This window comes from Sinohyriopsis cumingii, chromosome 1, assembly GCF_028554795.1.
Source record: "Sinohyriopsis cumingii isolate HCF-2022 chromosome 1, ASM2855479v2, whole genome shotgun sequence".
Lineage (NCBI taxonomy): Eukaryota > Metazoa > Mollusca > Bivalvia > Unionida > Unionidae > Sinohyriopsis > Sinohyriopsis cumingii.
The window spans coordinates 188,438,501-188,459,987 of NC_142961.1; the positions used below are offsets into that span (position 1 = coordinate 188,438,501).

The 21,487-nt window shown below is 35.0% G+C and overlaps 1 protein-coding gene across 1 annotated transcript in view; it reads right to left on the bottom strand.

The window, feature by feature from the left end:
- Positions 1-625: 625 nt before the first annotated feature.
- The window catches only part of LOC149808552 (uncharacterized), an 84,611-nt gene continuing 63,749 nt past the window's right edge, over positions 626-21,487 (bottom strand). The window contains exons 9-19 of the mRNA XM_089978936.1: positions 20,382-20,583; positions 19,561-19,705; positions 18,735-18,899; positions 17,656-17,720; positions 16,238-16,319; positions 15,633-15,702; positions 14,956-15,175; positions 7,252-7,342; positions 6,711-6,827; positions 2,935-3,131; positions 626-2,366 (exon numbers count right to left, since the gene is read on the bottom strand). Of these exons, the coding sequence (XP_089835062.1) occupies positions 2,251-2,366; positions 2,935-3,131; positions 6,711-6,827; positions 7,252-7,342; positions 14,956-15,175; positions 15,633-15,702; positions 16,238-16,319; positions 17,656-17,720; positions 18,735-18,899; positions 19,561-19,705; positions 20,382-20,583 (1,470 nt within the window). The 3' untranslated portion in view covers positions 626-2,250. The remainder of the gene's footprint in view (positions 2,367-2,934; positions 3,132-6,710; positions 6,828-7,251; positions 7,343-14,955; positions 15,176-15,632; positions 15,703-16,237; positions 16,320-17,655; positions 17,721-18,734; positions 18,900-19,560; positions 19,706-20,381; positions 20,584-21,487) is intronic.

The following is a 21,487-nucleotide window of genomic DNA, read 5'->3' on the forward strand; positions in this document are numbered from 1 at the left end:
GACAAGATTATCTCTAATAAGATAATTCGTGGTGCATCATGATACGATTATTACTAATAAGATAAGTAACGGTGCATCATGACACTAATATCACTGATAATATAAATAATGCTACATCATGACACGATTATCTCTAATTAGATAATTAATGTTCATTATGACACGATTATTACAAATACGATAAGTAATTGGGGATCATGACACGATTGTCACTAAGAAGATAATTAATGGTGCATCATGACACGATTATTACTAATAAGATAATTAATGGTGGAGGCATAGCCTTATAACTTACGAGGCCTAATTCGAAACGCTGGAAGTGGGGCCTGACTGAATGAGTATTGTATTATGCCTTATTTTGTGGTCAGTTGAAGCTGGGGCCCCGAGGGCGAGGGCCCAAGGCAACTGCCTTGCTCGCCTTGCCTTAAGGCTGGTCCTAACACAAGTATGAAGATAATCAAGTAGGCAAGCATAAAAATATACTTATTTTGCATGTATTTGTACCCTTCAAGTTCTCATCTCCTGCCAGTTCTCATCGATGATATAAACAGTAATTAGCTTTCCAAAATCAGATTTCAGAATATTGTTATTAGTTAAACATGTTTATATATAATTTACAAATTGTTCTTAACTTTTGCTTTCAAAACTTAAATGCAGTAGATGTTAAGAAAACACATAAGTAATTTAAAATTAAAATATCCGTGGCTTTTTAGAAACATGAAGAGAACTGGTTGCTGACGAGAACTAGTAGGATACCAGTTCCAAAAGAAAACAGTAGATGACTTTTTTCTTTTTCGGGTTTATTAGCAAACAATACTATAAATTACAGAGAGTATTTGCGTCAAAAATATGTGATAAAATAAACTACTGAACATGAAATATTTGGCATCAAACTGTAGTAGCAAGATCGTCAGTTTCATTCCTAAATATATAATAAGTACATTTTATTACTTCTTCCAACTCATTACATTTTCCCCCAATTACTCAAACAACCTTGATGTCATGGACAGTTGCGCTTTAGTTTAACACGGAAACAAAATAACACAGAAGTAATTGCTGTTTTGCGAGTCTTTTTGCCCTACGAATTTGTGGTATATGCCAAGGTTACTGTCCGTACTCGCTTATAAGTCTTGTTCAACTGCACTATCAGTTATGGATCTATGCAATTTGTTAAGACTAATCAATAAAACAGACAACATAGACCCTGATCTGCCTGCGCATGAAGCAACGGCATACCAGGGCCTAAACTGTTTGCAGTTAGATTCAAATTATAAGCAAGTATAGGTGCATATTGGCCATATACTAGTATATAAGTTTTGCCGACAAAAAGTCATCCTGAATATTTTTTATAATGACAATAGTTTGCACACTTTATCATGATTTTGTTACATTTTTAATTCATTTTGATGTTTTCTCATTTTACTCTTCATTTATTTTGCATTCATGCTTGCATAAATATGAAACGAAAAAATATAGTAATTGATATTCGTTATGAGAAACTGATGAATGATATACCTGGGATATTTGCCTTGTCATTTCTTTTCTTGCATTTGTTTGATGGCTGTTACTAAATTCATCCAGCAAAACCATGATTGTTATTTTCTCACAAAAGATGTATATACATTATGTAACATGCATTGAAGTATCAGATAATCGAACAAACAATCAATACAGTGTTTGATAGAACTGCCATACTGCTGGGAAAATAATCCGCAAATTTGAAAGCTGACTGACAATAAATTGCCAGTGTGGTTCGTGACAATGATCTTCTTATTTCTATCATATGAAAAAGCATGAAAAAATATCTATATCGGAAAAGTATTTTATGGTCTGCGTGTGTATGGAAATTAACAACGAGAAAAGAAAAACTCAGGACTATTAAGTAAATCCGTGTATAAGTTGTAATCCCGTATTCATAAATTCACAGTATGTTCCATGTAACAAAGATTATATTCGTGTGGATGAGAGAGAGAAGAGAGACACAGAGAGAGAGAGACACAGAGAGAGAGAGAGAGACAGAGACAGACAGAGAGAGATGGAGAGAGACGAATCTTCAAAAGTTGTCAAAACAATAAATTTTGTTGTACACCCAAGCAGCAGGTAATTGTTGCATATTATTTGTTAGAAGTTGTATATATGAGTAAACTACAAAATATCATGCACATACAAAATATCCGGCTATATCCGACATCATTTTATCTTGCAGAATTATTGGGACTTATCCGACATGTAAAATATGTAAAAACAGTATTAGACAGACTCCAGTGTTAACTTCCGTGGTGGTTGAAGATCTTCTTCCTTGTCATCATCTGGATTAATCTCTCCTTCAAACATTTGTTGCAACAAGACTTCAACTTTTTTCCGACCTAAAGTAGAGAAGTTCGCACATAATGCAGTTTTGTCATTGGAAATATACAATAATATGCAAGAATATATACTTTTTCGCATATTCAGAAAAAAGCAAGCAAACCTGCCACCGTTCTTGACACTTCTCAAGTTACACGACGTGGGTATATTCTCAGCAACTCAAGATTTATGCTTTTTTATCGTTAATGTTGTTATTGTTAAGTATGCTTGCTAATGGAGCAAAAGAATAGTTTTACATTTATCAAACATTTTAGAACGGTTCTGTAGAAATGATACAACAAAAAAATATATCTTATCTGGAGAAAACTGGATGTACCCTATTCACCGTTGTCAAGTTCCAGTACATACCATTAACGTTGGAAATTCCTTATAGCTATAGGTTCGCCTACATTTCCAGCAGTTGTAGACCCCTACCGATTTTAAGACAAAAATCAACAAGAATATTAAAAATGTACGAAATTTTATCACTTCGAGTCCATTTATTAGACAACATGACTGATGTCATGTATCGTCTTTGATGAGAGAGACAGACAGACAGACAGACAGAGAATTATCTCTGTCACTTACTTTTCTTCTTTAGGTGAAATCGAATCCCTTTTTCTGCGGATAAATCTGGAATACTGTCGGTATCAGACTCCAACTCTCCGCTTTCTTCCGTAACGACAGCACTACCAGACGGCGCAGGACGTTCCGAAAGTTCGTCATTTTCGACTAACTCAATTTGATCTACTTCTGGTGGTTTGCTTTCAAGACTCCTCGATACCCTGCAAGGAAACATCAGTCTCTTGAATTTATATAATATCATTAAAAAAAAAGATGCCGCCACCTATTGAGATTTTACTTCAAAAATAAATATCATGTAAAAGAAATGTTAAGAGAATTGATGACCAAAGCATTCTTCCTTGCGAAAAGACTTATGTACATAAGCATAGAGAGAAGCAAAATAGAAATAACAATCTTGCAACTGCTCTTCTTGTATCTTTGGTGGTTATGATTAAGGCAAGATTGGACGGTACAGTCTAAAAATCTTTGGTGGTTATAATAAAGGCAAGATTGGACGGTACAGTCTAAAAATCTTTGGTGGTTATAATAAAGACATGATTGGACGGTACGGTCTAAAAATCTTTGGTGGTTATAATAAAGGCAAGATTGGACGGTACAGTCTAAAAATCTTTGGTCGTTATGATAAAGGCAAGATTGGACGGTACAGTCTAAAAATCTTTGGTCGTTATGATAAAGGCATGATTGGACGGTACAGTCTAAAAATCTTTGGTGGTAATGATAAAGGCAAGATTGGACGGTACAGTCTAAAAATCTTTGGTCGTTATGATAAAGGCATGACTGGACGGTACGGTCTAAAAATCTTTGGTGGTTATAATAAAGGCAAGATTGGACGGTACAGTCTAAAAATCTTTGGTCGTTATGATAAAGGCAAGATTGGACGGTACAGTCTAAAAATCTTTGGTCGTTATGATAAAGGCATGATTGGACGGTACAGTCTAAAAATCTTTGGTGGTAATGATAAAGGCATGATTGGACGGTACAGTCTAAAAATCTTTGGTGGTAATGATAAAGGCAAGATTGGACGGTACAGTCTAAAAATCTTTGGTCGTTATGATAAAGGCAAGATTGGACGGTACAGTCTAAAAATCTTTGGTGGTTATGATAAAGGCATGATTGGACGGTACAGTCTAAAAATCTTTGGTCGTTATGATAAAGGCATGATTGGACGGTACAGTCTAAAAATCTTTGGTGGTTATGATAAAGGCATGATTGGACGGTACGGTCTAAAAATCTTTGGTGGTTATGATAAAGGCATGATTGGACGGTACGGTCTAAAAATCTTTGGTCGTTATGATAAAGGCAAGATTGGACGGTACAGTCTAAAAATCTTTGGTCGTTATGATAAAGGCAAGATTGGACGGCACAGTCTAAAAATCTTTGGTGGTAATGATAAAGGCATGATTGGACGGTACAGTCTAAAAATCTTTGGTCGTTGTGATAAAGGCAAGATTGGACGGTACAGTCTAAACATCTTTGGTCGTTATGATAAAGGCAAGATTGGACGGTACAGTCTAAAAATCTTTGGTGGTAATGATAAAGGCAAGATTGGACGGTGCAGTCTAAAAATCTTTGGTGGTTATGATAAAGGCAAGATTGGACGGTACAGTCTAAAAATCTTTGGTCGTCATGATAAAGACATGATTGGACGGTACAGTCTAAAAATCTTTGGTGGTTATGATAAAGGCATGATTAGACGGTACGGTCTAAAAATCTTTGGTGGTTATGATAAAGGCATGATTGGACGGTACAGTCTAAAAATCTTTGGTCGTTATGATAAAGGCATGATTGGACGGTACGGTCTAAAAATCTTTGGTCGTTATGATAAAGGCAAGATTGGACGGTACAGTCTAAAAATCTTTGGTGGTTATAATAAAGGCATGATTGGACGGTACAGTCTAAAAATCTTTGGTGGTTATGATAAAGGCATGATTGGACGGTACGGTCTAAAAATCTTTGGTGGTTATGATAAAGGCATGATTGGACGGTACAGTCTAAAAATCTTTGGTCGTTATGATAAAGGCAAGATTGGACGGTACAGTCTAAAAATCTTTGGTGGTAATGATAAAGGCATGATTGGACGGTACAGTCTAAAAATCATTGGTGGTTATGATAAAGGCATGATTGGACGGTACAGTCTAAAAATCTTTGGTGGTTATGATTAAGGCATGATTGGACGGTACAGTCTAAAAATCTTTGGTGGTTATGATTAAGGCATGATTGGACGGTACAGTCTAAAAATCATTGGTGGTTATGATAAAGGCAAGATTGGACGGTACAGTCTAAAAATCTTTGGTGGTTATGATTAAGGCATGATTGGACGGTACAGTCTAAAAATCTTTGGTGGTAATGATAAAGGCATGACTGGACGGTACAGTCTAAAAATCTTTGGTCGTTATGATAAAGGCATGATTGGACGGTACGGTCTAAAAATCTTTGGTCGTTATGATAAAGGCAAGATTGGACGGTACAGTCTAAAAATCTTTGGTGGTTATAATAAAGGCAAGATTGGACGGTACAGTCTAAAAATCTTTGGTCGTTATGATAAAGGCAAGATTGGACGGTACAGTCTAAAAATCTTTGGTGGTAATGATAAAGGCATGATTGGACGGTACAGTCTAAAAATCTTTGGTGGTAATGATAAAGGCATGACTGGACGGTACAGTCTAAAAATCTTTGTTCGTTATGATAAAGGCAAGATTGGACGGTACAGTCTAAAAATCTTTGGTCGTTATAATAAAGGCAAGATTGGACGGTACAGTCTAAAAATCTTTGGTCGTTATGATAAAGGCAAGATTGGACGGTACAGTCTAAAAATCTTTGGTGGTTATAATAAAGGCATGATTGGACGGTACAGTCTAAAATTCTTTGGTGGTTATGATAAAGGCAAGATTGGACGGTACAGTCTAAAAATCTTTAGTGGTTATAATAAAGGCATGATTGGACGGTACAGTCTAAAATTCTTTGGTGGTTATGATAAAGGCATGATTGGACGGTACAGTCTAAAAATCTTTAGTGGTTATGATAAAGGCAAGATTGGGCGGTACAGTTTAAAAATCTTTGGTGGTTATGACAAAGGCAAGATTGGACGGTACAGTTTAAAAATCTTTGGTGGTTATGACAAAGGCAAGATTGGACGGTACAGTCTAAAAATCTTTGGTGGTTATAATAAAGGCATGATTGGACGGTACAGTCTAAAATTCTTTGGTGGTTATGATAAAGGCAAGATTGGACGGTACAGTCTAAAAATCTTTAGTGGTTATAATAAAGGCATGATTGGACGGTACAGTCTAAAATTCTTTGGTGGTTATGATAAAGGCAAGATTGGACGGTACAGTCTAAAAATCTTTAGTGGTTATGATAAAGGCAAGATTGGGCGGTACAGTTTAAAAATCTTTGGTGGTTATGACAAAGGCAAGATTGGACGGTACAATTTAAAAATCTTTGGTGGTTATGACAAAGGCAAGATTGGACGGTACAGTCTAAAAGTCTTTAGTGGTTATAATAAAGGCAAGATTGGACGGTACAGTCTAAAAATCTTTAGTGGTTATGACAAAGGCAATATTGCACGGTACAGTTTAAAAATCTTTGATGGTAATGATAAAGGCAAGATTGGACGATACGGTCTAAAAATCTTCTCCCTATATCCTTAGCATCTGACGTATGGATGATTTTCCGCCATTTATATGTGCTGAAAATACTGGCGTTAAACTTCCTAAAATCGAACCATGGATGGTTCTCAAATGATTAAAGCCAAACTATTCATGAGGCTGTGTACTTACTGCCCAATGCCAAGTCCAAGTTCTTTGATCTTTGCTTCCACCGCAGATTCCAGCTTACCGGTCTTTTGTAAAGAATACTCAAGGATAAAGGCCTCCAAAATAAATGCCACGAAAATACTGAAATTTAAAGTAGCAACAGGTTTTGGTATTGTCTTATAAAAAATATAAAACAAAGTTATCAATATTATATATAATGTCCTTCATTATATTTTTTTTAAAATTATGTTGATTTTTTACTAAATCACGCGTGACACCTTGTTCGATATGTGTCAGTACACAGTATATCCGAATAACAGCTATGACAGGCAGTTTATGAATGATAAACAAGTTCCATACAGTGCCTGTATTTCCAAAGTGAAACGGGGTTTAAAAGTTGATCGCAGTAATAATAAAAAATACGACGAATACCACATCCCTGGATAAAAGTATAAACATAAACTTTCATGAAAACTTTATAAAAATAACAGCTTCCTGAACAATTTGTAATACTTCTAAACTAGCCTTCAAATTAAAGTTTTACAAAATGCAAAAGCATACTTACTTCATTACGATGACTACACAGGTCACATGGAAGGAGAAAAAATACAGTCGGGCCGCTTTGCTGGTAACAATTTCAAACCCGGATGATGTGAGTAAAAATGTTAAGAAAATTACAAGCCTTTAAAATGGTAAGTTGACGTGATATTTGAAAGAGTTCGATTGATTTACTTGATTTACTGACCATTTAACTGAGCAAAGTATAACTTATGATGTGTAACCTCTTTAAGGTCAAATATGACTCTATCATAACAGTCATATGATGGCAATGGTAGAAAATAAATGTAATGATCTGATTGATTCGGTTCTGAATGACGTGTTATTAACGTATACATGTAAATGCTTATCCTGACTCTTAACTATAATTGGTCAAAACTCCATGATACCTGTAAAATGGAGATGAAAATATTAATGACGGAGAAGTGGCTGCAAGAAATGAGAACGACAATTTAAAATTGATTGAACCAATCAAAAATCAAGAAATAATTGACAATGTTCGCTCTTTGAAAAATATAACTCGAGGTTCTGTCAAGATTTTCTACCAGTTGACTTTACCATGCATTGTGGGGCCCCGAGTGGTCTAAAGCGCTCTCCGTTACGAATCACTGCCATCTCACCTCTGTCTGCGTGGGTTCGAGTCTCGGATTCGGCTAATGTGGGTATGTGAGAAAGCTTGCCAGTAGCTTCTCGTGGGTCGGTGGTTCTTTCCGGGGTTTTCCCGGGTTCCTCCTCCACCATTAATACTGGCTGCCATGTATAGCCTATCTTGTGCTGAAAAATGGCTTTAAACCCTACAACAACAACAGCCATGCATTGTTTCATTTGTTAATGTGCTCTTTAATATCTGCTTTGAAACCGAGGAATTAACAAAGGAGTGGTTGAAATACATAATATCCTGTGCCAGATTACCAAATAGGCAGAGTAGGCACCGGCCTAGGGGACCCGCGACAACGGATCAAAATAATATTGATAGAACGTATAAGGAAATAATTTGCGAGCGGGGGGGGGGCAAGATTTCGACTGCCTACGGGCCTAAAGGCCTCCACAGGGTTTAATCCGACACTGATAACACTGGTCAACAGTGAAATCATTACTGACTTGAAAAGGCCCTAATCTGTAGTATTTTGGTGTGCCGAACACGAATATAACCGTGAAAAATTTGTATTGGCTCTCGTTTTGAAGATATTCATATACCTCATTTTCTATGTTTCACTGTGTAAATTTCTCCAGTAGGACTGCAGCAACATCCGGAATAATGATGTAACATTGCATAATACCATCATGCTCACATCATCGACAGTTGATTGCATCATTTTCTGATGCAATGCAATACTAATGCCATGCGGCTGCTGAAGTAAGTTGACGTCAGCAGTGTACTATACATGTGTAGGCCTATTATACTAATGCCAGGCGGCTGCTGAAGCTGACGTAAGCAGTGTACTATATAAAGCCCAATCAGATAGGTTCAGCATTTAAAATATTTTAGACGTTGTGCGAGACAGTTCAAGCTACTGTTACATAAAACTTATTATTTTATCCATTTACGTACAATAAAGAACAGTAATGCCTCGAAAGTGTGTTAATACCGCGGACAATTTTTGCTATATTTGTGGGGAAGTGACATTTGCCAACCAGAAGAAAAGTATCAATTCTCAAGTGAAGAAGGCATATCATCTTTACTTCGGATGCAAGGTTGGTGACCAAGACAAGCCTTGGGCTCCGCATATATGCTGTGCTACATGTACAACACAGCTTTCACAGTGGTTGAATTGCAAAAGGTCATCAATGCCGTTTGCAGTCCCAATGGTGTGGAGAGAGCCAAGCAACCACCTAAATGACTGTTACTTCTGCTTGGTTCCTCCTCTTTCCGGCGGAATAACGAAGCGAAAGAAGTCGAGAATAGTCTACCCAAACATTCCGTCTGCATTGAGACCAGTTCCACATGGTGAGGGACTTCCTATTCCAGAACCTCCAGCAGAATATTCTCTTGATTCATCTGACGAAGACAAAGGTGAGTCGACCTGTTCTTCTCCTGGTCCATCAGCATGCAGTGATCCAGATTTTCACTGTGGTGCATCATCAACCCCACACAGAATAACACAGGAAGAACTAAATGACCTGATTCGTGATTTGGACTTATCAAAGAACAAGGCAGAATTGCTAGGATCAAGACTCCAACAATGGAATCTTCTAGAAGAAGATGTCACAATTACTGCATATCGAAAGCGCCACCAGCAATTGGAGCCTTTCTTCAGAAAGGAAAGTAATCTGATATTCTGTTCCGATATTGAGGGCCTCATGAATGCTTTAAAAATCACTCATGACCCACAAGAATGGAGACTATTTGTGGACTCTTCGAAACTGAGTCTCAAGGCTGTGCTTTTGCACAATGGAAACATTCTTCCATCTATTCCAGTAGCGTATGCTGTCCACATGAAAGAGACATACGATAACTTAAGGCAGCTACTGAATTCCATTGAGTATAACAAGTACAGCTGGCACCTCTGTGGTGATTTGAAGGTAGTTGCCCTTTTAATGGGACTGCAGCAAGGATATACAAAATACATGTGTTTCTTATGCGAGTGGGATAGCCGAGCAAGGGAAATGCACTACATGAGGAAGGAATGGACTCACAGGCAGAATGTAGCCATTGGAGAGAAGAATATCCAACACTCAGCTCTGGTTGAGGCTCAGAAAATCTTGCTACCACCCCTTCACATCAAACTAGGTTTGATGAAGAACTTCGTGAAAGCCATTGACCGGACTTTGCCAGCATTCCGATACCTGCATGAAAAATTCCCTCGACTCAGCGAAGCAAAGATTAAAGAGGGAGTTTTTGTGGGTCCTCAGATTCGAGAGCTTTTCAAAGATGACCGGTTCAACAACTTGCTGGAAGGTGACGCGAAACAAGCATGGAATGCTTTTCGCCTAGTTTCTACAAACTTCCTCGGAAATGTTAGGGCAGAAAACTATAAGGAACTAGTAGAAGACATGTTGATGAAGTAAAAGAAACTTGGCTGCAATATGTCTCTAAAGATTCACTTCCTTCATTCCCATTTGGATTTCTTTCCTAGCAACTGTGGTATTGTTAGTGATGAACACGGCGAACGTTTTCATCAAGATATCGCAACAATGGAACAAAGATACCAGGGAAAATGGTCCACTACAATGCTGGCTGACTACTGCTGGACACTCCTCAGAGATGCTCCCGAACAGCTGTACAAGAGACAGGCGAAGAAATCTAAGATGTAGTCAATGACTTGATTTTTTATAGGTAGGCTATTACAGTTGACCTTTTACTATTGGAATGCATTTCGTTATGTAAACATTAATTTCTTGCAGATTACAAAAAAACTAGAGCCAATTTTGCAATTTGACTGTCATATTCGTGTTCAGCACATAAAAATTGATAAGAATTAACTAATTTTATTTCAGTAACATGACTTTTGTAAAAATTTGTTGTCCAGTGTAATATCCCCGATATTTAAGAATAGGTGTATGAATGACCGGAGCAATAACAGGGAAACTACTCTCACATCTATTTTGAACAGATAGGCAGAAAAAAATAATCTAACAGATGACTCTTAAGCTGGCTCTAGAAGACACTACAGAACTTGTGATAATATATTCTGTTAGGATGCAATTGTTCAGAAGCACATATATAACTCTCGTGTTGGTTTTACCATTTATTTATTAATTTTTCAAGTGCTTTTGATCGTGTACAATATATTAAACTATAGTTTACTCTTGTACAGAAAGGAATTAATGGAAATGATATACAAGTTTTAAAATAGTGTATTCTTGTTTGAAAAACTGTTTACAACCACTAAGTGGACTAACCAGAAATTTCAATTGCAATGTGGGAACATGACAATGCTATGTTATTGCAATAAGGAAACATGACAATGATATGTTATTGCAATGTGGGAACATGACAATGATATGCTATTGCAATGTGGGAACATGACAATGATATATTATTGCAATTTGGAAACATGACAATGATATGTAATTGCAATGTGGGAACATGACAATGCTATGTTATTGCAATTTGGAAACATGACAATGATATGTAATTGCAATGTGGGAACATGACAATGCTATGTTATTGCAATTTGGAAACATGACAATGATATGTAATTGCAATGTGGGAACATGACAATGCTATGTTATTGCAATTTGGAAACATGACAATGATATGTAATTGCAATGTGGGAACATGACAATGCTATGTTATTGCAATAAGGAAACATGACAATGATATGTAATTGCAATGTGGGAACATGACAATGCTATGTTATTGCAATAAGGAAACATGACAATGATATGTTATTGCAATGTGGAAACATGACAATGATATGTTAATTCAATGTGGAAACATGACAATGATATGTTATTGCAATGTGGGAACATGACAATGATATGCTATTGCAATGTGGGAACATGACAATGCTATGTTATTGCCATGTGGAAACATGACAATGATATGTTATTGCAATTTGGGAACATGACAATGATATGTTATTGCAATTTGGAAACATGACAATGATATGTTATTGCAATTTGGGAACATGACAATGATATGTTATTGCAATGTGGGAATATGACAATGATATGCTATTGCAGTGTGGGAACATGACAATGATATGATATTGCAATGTGGGAACATGACAATGATATGTTATTGATTAATTAGTTAAAAAGTTATGAACCTAGCGTAAAAGAGGTACTTTCATCACAGAGAATATACCGGAGATCCTTGCTGTATATTATGCAGATGATGTGACTAATTGTGTTGAAAATGTACGGTTTATTCCAGCAACAAATTAGTGCCACAGGTGAAAATTGTGTTGAAACAAAAATGGAAATAAATCTAGCAAAAACATGAATGATTGTCTTTCTAAATGGTGGCTTTCTGAGAAATTATGAACGTTGATGCTATAGGGGAAAACCTACTGAAACAGTGTTATTTTATAAATATATGGTTTGCATTTCACATCGAGGTTGAGCTGAACTAAGGCAAACAAAAAACAGTTTGGCATCACAAGCGATGAAACCAGTATCTAAACTTGTCAGGAATCAACAAATATTTGGAAAGTTACATGTATAAGATATATTTATAATATTTGATAATATGGTAAAACCAATATTATATTAAGATTGAGAATTATAGGGATATGAATATTCACCAGAAATATAAGTTATTCAACACAGATTCTGTAAGATATCTTAACGTACCAAATACTATGAATAATTATGTTAGTCTTGGTGAATGTGGACGATACTCTTTGAGTACAACTTATGCTCCGATATGTAAAGTACTGTACTAACGTTATACATATGCCGACAAGTAGGTATCCTTTCCAATGTTTAAAATAAACCGAATAATGCCTACAAAAGCACATGGGCCAGTAAAATTAAAAATGTTTTATTCTCACATGGTTTTTGTTTGTGCATGGCTGGAGAAAGAAATGGGTGACATAAACTATTTTATAAGTTTGTACTGACAACGTCTATTAGATTCCTATTTACAGCCCTGGTCAAGTAAAATGGGAGATTTTACAAAATATGTTTATATATATATAGTCAGTACAAGTTGTTATTGGATATATATTTAACATTAGATTTACCTTTCATTTTCAGAATATATTTGCATATTTTACATGTTCTAAACATGATTTTAATGATTGAACGAGGAAGACATTAAAATTGAAAGATATCAAATAGTTTTCAAATATGTCTTAAAGAAAATATCAAGTGCATTGAAGATGAGTATCATTTTGTTTGTATATGTACTTATTTTAAGACGGAAATGTCTCGATGAAATGTATTATATCAACCCTTCAGTAGATAAATTGATAAATTTAATGAGCACTCGGATAATAGTACGTATTACAAATGTTATCAAATTTCTGTATTTTGCTTTCAAACCAAGAGATGAGCTGCTAAAAGGTATCAATATCAACACCTAGCAATGTATTTTACTGTACTGTTTATGGCGCACTGTTTATTATACTCTGCTTTATTATATTATATATCATGAGAAGGAGGCCTAATGTACTTAATACACTTTTTGTTCTGTTCCGTAGAAAGGACTGTAATTCCAAATAAATGGTCACAACTCTATGTATACGAGTAGAACGGACGGGAATTCCCAATGAATGGTCAAAACTCTATGTGTATGTGTAGAATGGACGGGAATTGTTTTTGGCGTCACAGCATTGTAATATTTACCTACAGATGATATTTTTCAACTCTTCAGACATATTGTCGTTGAATTTTCTCCGGTATATATTCCAAGATAATTGGAAACGCATTCAAAAGTGGCAAGATTACATCATTTTATGAAGTTTTAAAAATTGTGTTAGCAATTTTTGGATTTGCATGAGACCGTTTCTAGTATCCAAAATGAGATTAAAATATTGTTGAAACTCAGTTCTTCCGCTGAAGAAAGTGCATGACGAGTGAAATAAGCTTGTACAGAATACTACTTTGTTGTTTTTCTTCTTCATATGCGACTCAATCTTCAGAGATAGTTTCATGAACAAGCGAAACCTATCATCGGAAAATCTAAATAGTTTTGGTAAACCAATTAATGTGTCAGGTGACATGATTATTAGAATAGTTTAATCCACAATATCAAAATGAATACTGGAAAGGGAAATTTTAAGTTACAGAGCCAACTACTCATTGAACTACACAGGTGTACCATTTAAAAATATAAATGGGTTTTTATTAAGAAACTGTGAAATATATTGAATACGTTTATATCTTTCGCGTGTCATGCCGATTCTAAGTATTTTAAGACTAAACGATCCATAGTGTGACCTATATTTTCCGACTGGGTGCTCGCTGAATTATGTTTACGTGTTAACGTGAATGACATGGCGTCATATAATTCGTGAAACTATAAAATTTTAAAATGAGCTTCAGAAATATTATTTACCACATAGTCGGTACACTTAACATATCGTGTGCTGTTTAACACTTTTGATATTACAACATGTTAACGACCGCTCCGGTGGTCTAATGGTTAGCGTGTCCGCCTCTGGTGAGGGAGGTCGTGGGTTCGATCCCCGGCCGGGTCATACCAAAGACTTATAAAAATGGTACAAACAGCTGCCTCGCTTGGCGCTCAGTATTAAGAGGTTAGTGGTAGGACTGGTCGGCCTGGTGTCAGGATAATGTGACTGGGTGGGACATCATGCTACATGACTATGGCATGATGCCCCAGTTCTAGACATCACTATAAACTGCCACTGCAGACATCGTAGAGATATGACTGAATAATTGTTAAAGCCACGTTAAAAATCCAAATCATACACACACACAGACACACACACACACACAACATGTTAACATATCACTTTATGTGATTCTGATTGGTCAAAGTAAGCCCATGAAATTCATGCGCATCATTCTCTTTTACAGATAGGCTGCGACAGTGGTGATCTTCCTCATCCCGCCTTCTTCTTCTTTTCTCTTTAAATTATATGCGTTAAAAGAAACAATGTAATAAACAGATCTCAAATGGGTAACGATCTAATTTATTAAACGAGTTTAATAATGTCCAGCTTTTGCGAACCTTGATGAGCTGGACACTATTCAACTCATTTAACAAATTAACTCGTTACCCATTTGAAATCCACTGCATCTCCACGTCATGCAAACAACGCATGTGTACACAAAAATAATATATAAAGGATATCTTGCCACTGGTTGACAACCGTCAGTGAAAACAGCACCACAAACGATTTCAAAATGTCATTGAAGTTGTTGTTGCAGTAACTACTCTTGTAGAATACGCTTTCGTTCAACGCTGGGTTGCCACAAAACATTTCAGAACTGCTTACATTACCATAGCCATAGTAGTTTATCAAGCCATGAAAGATTTCCATCCCTATGATTGCATATATGTAATACAGAACCTGGAAACAATAATAATAATAATAATAATAAGTAGTAGTAGTAGTAGTAGTAGTAGTAGTAGTAGTATACTAATAACAACAGCATATTTTTCTTTCTCACAGGGAATTTTAATATACCTTGCAAAGTCTTGTATTTAAGATAAAATACAATATCGTTTATTCTAAGTTTCTCCACGTTATCTCTTTAAAACGATTTTACAACTGTTACAATAACAGATCGAGATAGGTCACTTTTACGTGAAACAAAATGTTCATGCAATGTGCAAAATCTACATTAATATGTGATATAATTAGTGATCTCTAAATCGGAAGTGCTTTGAAAATTTCCTTCCATTTTGAACACGAGTTTTTCCTAAGAAAGGTAGGGATTAGGGTATACCTTAAGGCTTGTGTGGCCAAATGCACAAATTCTTTGTGTGGAATACCAAATGGACAAGTTCTTTGTGGATCAACTTACAAATATGACTCCTCCATAGGTCAGTAAAGAAGGTCCAATGTTCATTATCGTCATCAGGACAATCTTGAACCTGAGGAAGCAATTAATAAAATTAGCAAATTTTAGGACATGTGTCAGAGTGACCTAAAATCATAAATGAGATCGAAATTATATATACACTGATAAGGATGGCGAACTTTAGCCTCCGATCCAACCTTTTGCCTGCATAGAAAAAAACTTAAATATTTAAGAACGCTTCTTATCTGATCAGCACCAAGGGCTTTTACAATTTCTGAAATTGCCCATGTCAAGGATAATTTTGTCAATTGAAAGAAACTCATAGAATGAATGAACCAATGAACGAATAATAATAATAATAATAATAATAATAATAATAATAATTAATAATAATAATAATAATAATGTTTAAGTATCGGACCATACTGATACCGTAATATTTTACCCCTTAAGCAACGTTTCATCTCACGATTTTATTACATTTGATTGTTATTAAATAGTCAAAAAGAATGAACATCTTATTTATATATTTTAGAAAACAACTTTTTATAGATCATTTGTAACAGGAATGAAAATGACCATTGTCACGATCAACACAGAATCCCTACCTCTTGATGCTGCCAAATATTTTGATGAGCCTCAATACTCTTAGAACAAGAAGGACGTCCAATGTGCTCAACTCGTCTTTCTCTAATGGTATCATAAATAGATAAATAAATAAATAAATAAATAAATAAATAAATAAATAAATAAATAAGGAATGTTCAAGATTCAAACAACAAAACAAAATGAGTATATATTGTAATGCATGTTTATATTGTGCGGTTGACTTTTGTCCATGATTGGAGATTGTATTCTAAGTTATGTTCATCTTTAAATAACATGTTTACGTAGCTATCTTTTGTCCATGACTGGAGATTGTATTATAAGCTTATGTTCATCTGTAAATAACACATTTACGTAGCTAACTTTTGTCCATGATTGAAAGTTGCATAGTAGGATCTTGACATCGCTTTTGTGTTCAGGACATTCTAGAAACAACTTGATGGCATTTTTCAATTTGACATGACATACATATAGGAATTCCAAAAGAGAGAGTGTGTGTGTGTGTGTGTGTGTGTGTGTGTGTTAGAGAGAGAGAGAGAGAGAGAGAGAGAGAGAGAGAGAGAGAGAGAGAGAGAACGTTGGTAATCAATTTAATCATTCCTGTTCCGTAAGAGTTTTTCCGAATCTATGATCAAAGTTCTGTAATTGTTATGTGGTTGCGTCCAGGAAAAATTTTGAAGGACTTATTTATTTACATTATTCATTGAAGTTACTCAAGAATTCCTTCACTGTCTGAATTAATAGACACTATTAAACTGGATTAATGAAGACGTATTCGAAGATATTATGGATTACAATTTATAACTTAATAAAATTAACAACTTGTTGATTTTACTTAAATTGATGGTTTAAAAAAAAATAACTTGTTGATTTTACATTAAGTGTTGGTTTCACGTTGTTTCTGTTACTTTTTCTAAGAACAAGACGCGAACAACGTGGTTAAACTCCGCAACTCAAAAAGCTCACATAAAACGCTTTGCTGTAAACGACATTGATATGAAAGTAATATTTATTAGTAAGATTACAACCCTTACCTCTTAAGATGTTCGTATATTTTATCTTGTAATGACTTTATCTTGTATTGACTTAATACCATACTTAGGAATAGATGAAGTTAATATCAGTAATAATAGTGCGTATATACCGTATATACCCGCTTATAAATCGAATCAAACTTCAAACAGCAAAGACCCTGATCTCCCGTAGTATAATGCGCCTCCTAACAAACTGCACAGCCGCAGATCTGCCGGCGCATTTTACAGTTTGTTTGACTCATAAGCGAGTGTACAAAAAAAATTGTAAAGTGGTTAAATTTCCGTTTATTATGTTCAGATGCAGGAATTCATTTATATATATTATTAAAATTTAAATGATCCCTGTATGGTAAGTGAAAAACTAAAAACAGCAAAACAATACTGACTGTCCCCTTCCATTGATTCTACAGCTGTCGCCACAACAGCCCCGAATATGACGAAGAAATCAAACCTGTTAAACAGAAATAATTGTATCGGACCAATATGCATATGTTACATTGGGGGGGGGGGGAGGGGATCTAAGAAACTAACAGAAAATGGTCAGGATACTTCGTGATACCAATAAATGTAGTAAATTCATCTTTAGAAAAATATAAAAGCTTGCTGACAAGGAACTTCAAGAACTGAGATATCACTTAATGATCGAAACGGTGTATTTGTCTTTGAAATGTGTTAATCCATAAAACATAATATTTACTTTGCGTCTTAAACACAATGGTCGACGATCCATTCGCAACTTCGGAGTCAGTCTTATCCACTTAACCTCAGATTTATACCGATAATTGTCATTCGGACTACTTCGATTATTTACGAAACATAGAATGACCGAGAAGTTACGAATGCGTCTATTTTTGTCATTCGCAAATTCTGTGAATCATACGATCAAACCAGCCGAAGAAATAGCCGAGGTGGTCCAAATAGGATGCGGTTTCTTTTTTGCCAAAAACTTTTGCGGAGAAGAAAAATTTTGTTTTTTCATTAAAGTAGTGCGCCTACATGCATTCAAAGAATATATTTGTCTCGCAGATATAGCCACAAAGGTCACAAAGACATGAGGTACATCTATATACACCTTACAATGATTTTTCATCCTTGCTAAGTCAAACAGCGTGTTCATTTTTTGCCATAGCAATGATACAGGAATAATTGTTTGCGAGCCTCTTCTTGCATTAGTAATTATTGATACTAATCATATATAGATTTATAATGATATACATTACAGGTTTAGTTGCATGTTTTACTTTTTCGTATTATGAAAATAACCAAATTTAAATTTATGATATAACTTTTCTTACAATTTAAGACAAAAGATTGCAAATGAATCGATTGCAGTTGGCGATATATATTCACTTTGTCGAAGCGAGCATTAGTAATACAAATTGTTTAGAAATTTCATCCAAATATTGAATATGTTAGATTAATTCTCTCAATGTTAGGTCTCAGATCCAACAACGTTTATACTTACACGTTCCAAAAGCGACGAAAGAACTCTTTTGGCCCAAAAGTGTACAGTTTAAGGACAATTTCTACCATGAAAAAAGACAGGAAGACCCAATCCGCAACGTCGAGGTCAAAGCCGATGAACCAGGCATTTACAAATATTACGAAGTCGAAGAAGAAGCGGAAAAACCTATGGGATAAAACACGGATTAGGTTTAAGAGTTTACGCCTGAAATCAGACTGGAACTATAAATATTTTTCTATTGCATTCTTTATTGACGGTTCGTGGTTTTCTATTTAACAGTAAATTAAGTTTTCAAATGGAATCATTTGACGATCTGAAAAGAAGAACACTTTTGTATCTTTAATTAAATAATGACAACCATTTGCCTCTGAGAGACAAGATTCAGTAGTAATATTCCTTTCGTTCTAGTCTGGCAAATCATTTACTCACATTTTCGTTCTAGTCTGGCAAATCATTTACTCACTCTTTCTTTCTTCTTCTCTTTATTTTTTTTTTTTTTGAGGGGTGTGTTTGAGATTATTATATAATTTGTTTTTCTTCACAAATTTACCATGTTCATCGAATATATTATCCCCTGTTGACCTTTCATTATAACCATATTCATCTTAGGCTAATCGAACTAAAAATTGTGTGCATGTATGGTGCATGGGAGTAACGCCATACCATGCACATAAGATGCATGCATGTTCACTGCTATCTTTCACGTTGATTTGTCCTTAACTAACATTCCACTGAAATGCCAAATGGAAAGGTCACTCTGGTCGACGTATGAATTAGGCTTTGCACGGGATTTTTGGGGGGTTCTTTTTCAGAGAGGCATACTTACTTGTGACGAACTATTCGTCTGAGAATCCTGCTGGGTGTTGAATTAAAGATGTTGGGTATTTTCGACTCTAAAAGTGTTATCCTGTCTTTAACTTCACTCACGGGTAGATCAAGCAAATTTGCCAGATTTAGAAACTCGGACTTTGCTGTAATGAACATAATCAAAAAGATTCCGCAGAGAAAAGTAAGGTTCTTGGTACGACAGAATGATAAGCGTGAAAATGATAGCAATATGACTTAAAATCCATCAAATAAGTGTATTATACAAAAATAATACTAAACAATACAAAAAACAACATGATATTGAGCGAAAAGAAATGCTGCTATCACACTTTGCGTTCGAACTTCATTAAGACAAGGACGATAATGTCACTGGGTGATACAGTGATATGACAGTGACTGTGGAAGCATGTGCCGACTAATATCGATTTAGAAATAATAAGTTAGGGATGAAAGGATGGAAGAATAACGCCACCAATTTAATATGTACAGTGTTTTCACTGAAGCAGAATAAAATTATGATGATATAAAATCGAAGTGTAGAATAATACCAATGCTTGTCGATTAACACTTTTACCAAATGCAACATAGTAAAACAACAAGTGTACAGAAATTAACACTATCACCAATTTGACTATCATGGCAGAGACGGCTAATCTGTGTGCGCATTGTTTAATTATTCAAGAAACTTTATACCTTCATTAAAAAGTAAATACTTGCGGCATTTGAAGGAGTCTTACAACATTTAATTTTCATTTATAGATAATAGTAAATATATTATATAATTAAATATAGCCAAAGCTACTGAATTAAACTATTTACTTATATATCCAGTGCCATCTGCATCTAAGATTTTCATGAAAAGGTCAATCTGCGACTCGCTCTTTTTGGGATCTAGTCTTTTCATCAATCGTTTCCAAATACTTCTGGTTATGACGTTCCTTCCATGTCGTTGACGTTTCAATATCTCGAACGCCTCTCTCAACTTCCTTCGTTTCTCAAATACTGATAATCGGATTTCATTCTGGGGAATGGAGGTAACATGTGTCTAATTTTTTCACCACATCCCTCAAAATAAGATCTATATAGATAATATAGATGCCTCGTCTTTTACACATGGTATTTATGTCTAAATTCATACGACCAAAAACAGAGACAAGACAAACAAAACAATAGAAAAAGCATTGAGACTGCAAAACACTTGACATTACAATTTCAACAGGAATAAGAGCTTGACACTTTTTACGTTTCGACTAGTTTATTTCAGCGTGATGCGGATGCTGAAAAATATTTGATACTGACCTAGAAATCGATGAGCCATATCACCATCTGTTATTTTATATAAATGTATGTGAGCAAAAATTATTTCCCGGATAATTCATTGTTATAGTAGTAATACAGGCTATTGGGTGACTAATAAGCAAATTTAGATAATTATTCAAAAGAAAATGTGTCGGCTGCAAAAGGATGATTGTATTTGTGAGTATGTATGTATGTATGTATGTATATATATATATATATATATATATATATATATATATATATATATATATATATATATATATATATATAGTGTGTGTGTGTGTGTGTGTGTGTGTGTGTTGATTATATGCTTTTCTTTTTCCAGTCATATTAGTCCGGGGGTGGGGATAAAAAATAACATTTTAATGGCATTAAGTGCCTCGTACGAAATGACTATATTTTGCTTAATGAAATCACTTCATATTTGGGGCTTATTAAAAATCATCAAGAATTAAACTAGTCATAAAAGAAAACATAATACACAAATTAACTACATTATGTTCAATTTTCAATGGTTTGCCCTGTCTAGGACAAGGATCGATTTTAAAATGCAATGTCGTGCCTCTGATTAGGATCCAATTTACAATCCTTCGTCGTGTCTGTAATTATGATCCATTTTAAATTCT